The sequence below is a fragment of the Mus pahari genome, chromosome 4 (genome assembly GCF_900095145.1).
Source record: "Mus pahari chromosome 4, PAHARI_EIJ_v1.1, whole genome shotgun sequence".
Classification (NCBI taxonomy): domain Eukaryota; kingdom Metazoa; phylum Chordata; class Mammalia; order Rodentia; family Muridae; genus Mus; species Mus pahari.
In genome coordinates this window covers 84,794,229-84,798,528 of record NC_034593.1, presented here as the reverse complement: position 1 = coordinate 84,798,528, position 4,300 = coordinate 84,794,229, and the positions used below count along the sequence as shown (strand labels likewise).

General features: G+C 56.0%; 1 protein-coding gene across 11 annotated transcripts in view; it reads right to left on the bottom strand.

The window, feature by feature from the left end:
• Celf3 (CUGBP Elav-like family member 3) overlaps nucleotides 1–4,079 on the bottom strand; it is a 15,115-nt gene extending 11,036 nt beyond the window's left edge. For 4 of the 11 annotated variants that reach the window (XR_003843684.1, XM_029537301.1, XM_029537300.1 and 1 more), the window contains exons 1-2: nucleotides 3,131–3,906; nucleotides 2,034–2,116 (exon numbers count right to left, since the gene is read on the bottom strand). Coding sequence is in view for 6 of the 11 variants with exons in the window: in XM_029537301.1 (XP_029393161.1) it covers nucleotides 2,034–2,116; nucleotides 3,131–3,275 (228 nt within the window). In the remaining 5 variants the exon portion in view is untranslated. Of the gene's footprint in view, nucleotides 1–2,033; nucleotides 2,117–3,130; nucleotides 3,914–3,999 lie in introns of those variants that run through there. The other 7 variants (XM_029537303.1, XM_029537306.1, XM_021195584.1 and 4 more) reach the window with 3 other exon arrangements.
• Between the last annotated feature and the right edge of the window lie 221 nt (nucleotides 4,080–4,300).

Sequence of the window (4,300 nt, the reverse complement as noted above, 5' to 3'; positions counted from 1 at the left end):
ACACACACACACACACACCCTCAACACACACACACACCCTCAACACACACACACACCCTCAACACACACACACCCTATATACACACACACACCCTATACACACACACCCCCTATATATACACAGATACACACACCCTCAACACACACACACACCCTATATACACACACACACACTCAACACACACCCTCAACACACACACACCCTATATACACACACACCCTCAACACACACACACACTCAACACACACACACACTCAACACACACACACACTCTCAACACACACACCCTCAACACACACACACACTCAACACACACACACACCCTATACACACACACATACACACAGATACACATACCCTCAACACACACACACACACACACACACACACACACACACACACACCTGAGGGCCACCTGGTAGGGTACAAAGGCAAACTTTGATTATAGGGTATCTCTCCCCTTAGCTGACCTGACTCTCTCAACCCCTTGGTGTGGGACTCCCGCTAGGAGAATGGCACTGTCCTTTCCTAATAGAAACTTTATCAGTCCCCCTGGATTCTGTCCCTGTGACAAAGGCCATTGTGGGAACTTAGTGTCACTTGGGAAGTCTGGAGCAGAGTGACAGAGCCATTCTTACCAGGGAGCCTTTCCTGGCTCCTGTGTCCAGCCCACTGGCTTCTTGGGACAGCTTTACCTGAGCTTCATGGGCAGCTCGGAGCAGGGGAGATGTGCCTAGCTGGTACTGTGCTTTTGGGGCCCCTGCCCACTGCTACACTGCCAAGTCCCTACTCTGGCCTCTTTTGGGCTCCTTCCCCTGATTCTCCAGTTCCTGTAGGAGTTCTGAAATGAACAGAAAACCTACAGCAACGGAGGTTAAAAAAAAAAAAAAACCTGATTTGTGAGGGCCCTCTAGAGAGGAAAAGGAGGGAGCTGGGACTCAGCAGCTCGCATTTATCCCTAACCTGGCCTGACAGGTGCCCACACGCATGTGTGCATGCTTACTCTAGACCCCTGTGCCCGTCCACACCCATGCCCCTGCCCTCCACTCTGGGCAATGGCTGTTCCTGTTGGTTGGAATAAGATGGTTGGGGTGGGCTAGAGGGAGACCTCAAGAGAGTCTGAAGTTGGGGCAGTATAAGTAGTTCTATTTCCCATAGCGCCACCCCATCTGATTTGTCTGTTTCATCTCAGGAGGATGAGTGGTCAGTACCACTCTGTGTCCCATGTGGGGAGGAAGCAGACACTAGGACAGCTCTGGGACTCGGTCTGAGATTAAACAGCAGCAGATAAGTGGCCAAAAGGACCCCGAGGCTTCTTGATGTCTGTTCTCAGTTACCAACCCAGGCTGTACAAGGCTGTCTCAGAAGAAGGAAAAAAGTCACTTTGCAGAAGGGAAGCCACTTCAGAGCCACCTCTACCCCCCAGGCACACCTGGTAGGGTCAAGCCTGATCTTCCATGATGGTGTCGGCCCTTGTTTGCTGTCCCCAAACTCATGTCCACCCCAGGCCTTCTCTACTTTGATGCCCTGCGGCCCTGTTTTGGAGTGTTTCCTGGGAGTCAGGCCGGGGAGCCTGTGGGATCTCAGAGAGCAGCCCAGAACAGCCCAGAACAGCCCAGCAGGCCCAGCTGCCTGTTCTCAGGGCAGCAGCGCCCCTCCCCCATCTCAGCCACCCAGCCTGTCTTAGCACCACAAAAGAGCGCCTGGGTGCCTCGTGCTCCATCTGACACAGGTGTCCCTTCTACTCTACCTTCCTCCCATACAGCTAAGTCCTCCCTCTTGCATGGCCTGGGGACACACACTGGGGCGTGGGGGAGGAGCTGCATGTGCTCCTCAGAAAAGGTCACGGCTCACTCCACCAATCATTCTGGTTTCACACCTCTACAGAGGGGAAGGGACGCTACAGGGACTTCCCAGTGATGAAGAGGTGGAAAATAGCTCGGTGTCCTAGGAGGGCGGTGGGTCGACAGCAACTCCTCAGGCTGTTCTCGGGGGGGGGGGGGGCGCGGTCCCTGCAAAGCATAGAACTCACCCCTGGGAGAGTCTTCTGCTCGTGCAGGGCACTCTGAGCCTTCAGGGCTGAATCGCGAGCACAGTACGTCAGGAAAGCACATCCTGAGGACACAGGCAGAGAGACGGTGTCAGGTGAGTCCTCATTTCCCCTTCCTAAGGGGCTTCCCTGCCAGACCAAGGACCCAGAGGAGGGATTTTCCCCTTCTGGACATCTCTGCCTGCTTGGCTGGGGAGGGAGGAGGCATTTATCCAGAGGTTTAAAAATTATACCCTGTCTCTGGGTCAGAGACCTGGAGGAGAGGGACATGGGAGAGCATTTGCTATTGAGAGATGGGATTGGGGACAGGAAGAGCTGTGATCTCCAAACAGGTAGTATTGTGCGCGCGCTCTGGCTCGCTCTCTTTCCCCTTTTCTCCTTCACCTTCTCTCCCCCACCTTGACCATCATCACCCTCTTTTCCGTTTTCCCTACTTCTCGAATCTCCCAGACTCCACCAGAGACAGAGTGCGCAGAGTACGCGGAGAAGGAAGCGACAGCCGGAAGTGCTTTTTCCGGGACCCAAAGCTTTCAGGAAGTCGCGTGGCCCTGGGTCGCCGGAGCTTGGAGCTCTCCAAGTGCTGATCCAGGCCAGCCCTGCTTAGCAGCACAGCGCTTGGAGAGACCTCAGGAACCTCTTCCTAATAACTTTCTAAGACCAGTCTCTCTTGTTCATGCCCCTCTCCCAGGCTCCTTCACCTTAGTCCTGGGTTGCCCTGGCTTGACTGTGGCCACTCTTTCTAGGTTAAACACACCCGACCAGCCATCCCAACATTATCTGGGGCTTCTCACATTGTCAATCTTGATCATCTCCTAAAACTTGTCCTTCGAATCCTTCTTTTCATCCCATGCCACCAACGCCCTCCTCCATCTCGTGCAGTTCCCCCTTAGTTTTTCACCTTATGGTCCCTGTCTCTCAGCTGAGTTCTCACTTAGTTAGCTCTTTTATCCAGTCCTCCAGCCCTTGAACTCTGCTTCCAAATCAGCCCTTTCCAGCCACTCCATCCCCCCAGCCTCCTCCATCCTTCTTGCCTCGCAGGCCACTCAGTGCCTCCTCTCCAGCCTGGCCTGACCCCTCACCCTTGTGCAGCCCGGTGTACTTGTCCTTGATGACAGTCAGCTCGAAGATCCGACCAAACTGCTCGAAGATAGGCTTCAGGTCCTTTTCCTCCAGGTGCCTCGGGATCTGCCCCACAAACAGCTTGATGGCATCCGGCTCCTTCATTGGGGCGGCCCGGGAGGAGGGGCCGGGGGAGCAGGGAGAGGACCAAAGACAAGGGAAGCTGCCCAACCAGGAGGCAGGTGGTAGGGCCCAGGGGCCCAGCAGGGCCGGCTTTCCCTTTGGCCCCCAACCACACTGCTGAGCAGAGGAGGGCTCTTCACACAAAGGAGGCCTGGGGAGTTGAGGGCTAGGGGTCAGGGGTCTAGGCAGACAGTGTCAGGCCACCAGGGGGCATAGCTCAAGCAAAGGATCTCCCTCCCAGAGATCTGGCAAATATCCCAGGATGAGGGTCAGGGTGGCCAAGCCCTGGGGCGTTTGGGTGGTAGCTGGAACGCTGGCGCTCAGAGGGCGGGAGCAAAGGCACAGATGCCAAAGGAGATGGGGTAAAAGTCAGAAGAGGGCGTTAGGAAGGAGGCTGAGGGGCTAAGGGGCTGCTATGGTTGCCAGCAGCGTCATGAGGGGGTCCCTGCTCCTGATGTGGGGCAGGTGACTCTCTCGTTGGCTTCCTAGGGAGGACACCTCTCTTGTGGCTGATCCTTCTGCTGGGTCCGAAGATCCCTGATGCCAAATGCTTGATCTCTGATGGCGGCAGGGCTCCGGGGGTCCCTTCTGCCCTGCCCCCTTCAGGTTCTCCCTCGACCCCCCTCCCACCCCACCCTGTATGGTTCCCCGGCCTGGGCTGCTGCCGGCTACTCCCGACACTAGGGCTGCCTGCTTTCCCGGTCACCTGGGTCCCGGAGCTCTGCTCTCCGGCCGCGCTCTCCTCAACAAAAACCTCCCCCCTCCACACCCCCCCTCCTCACTCCCACCTCCTTTCCCCTGACATCAGTGATGTCAGTCTCAGGGGTGGAATACAAATTCTCTACCCTGGAGAGAGACGCACAACCCGGGCAAGAGCCACGCCCTCTTTCTATCTCTATCCTCCCTGACTCCCTTTCTGCCCCAGAAGAGCAGCTGGTCTTGATAACAACCCTTCCCCCATCATACTCCCTAATCAGGAGTTGGGCAAGACACTAGGATGGAGAATT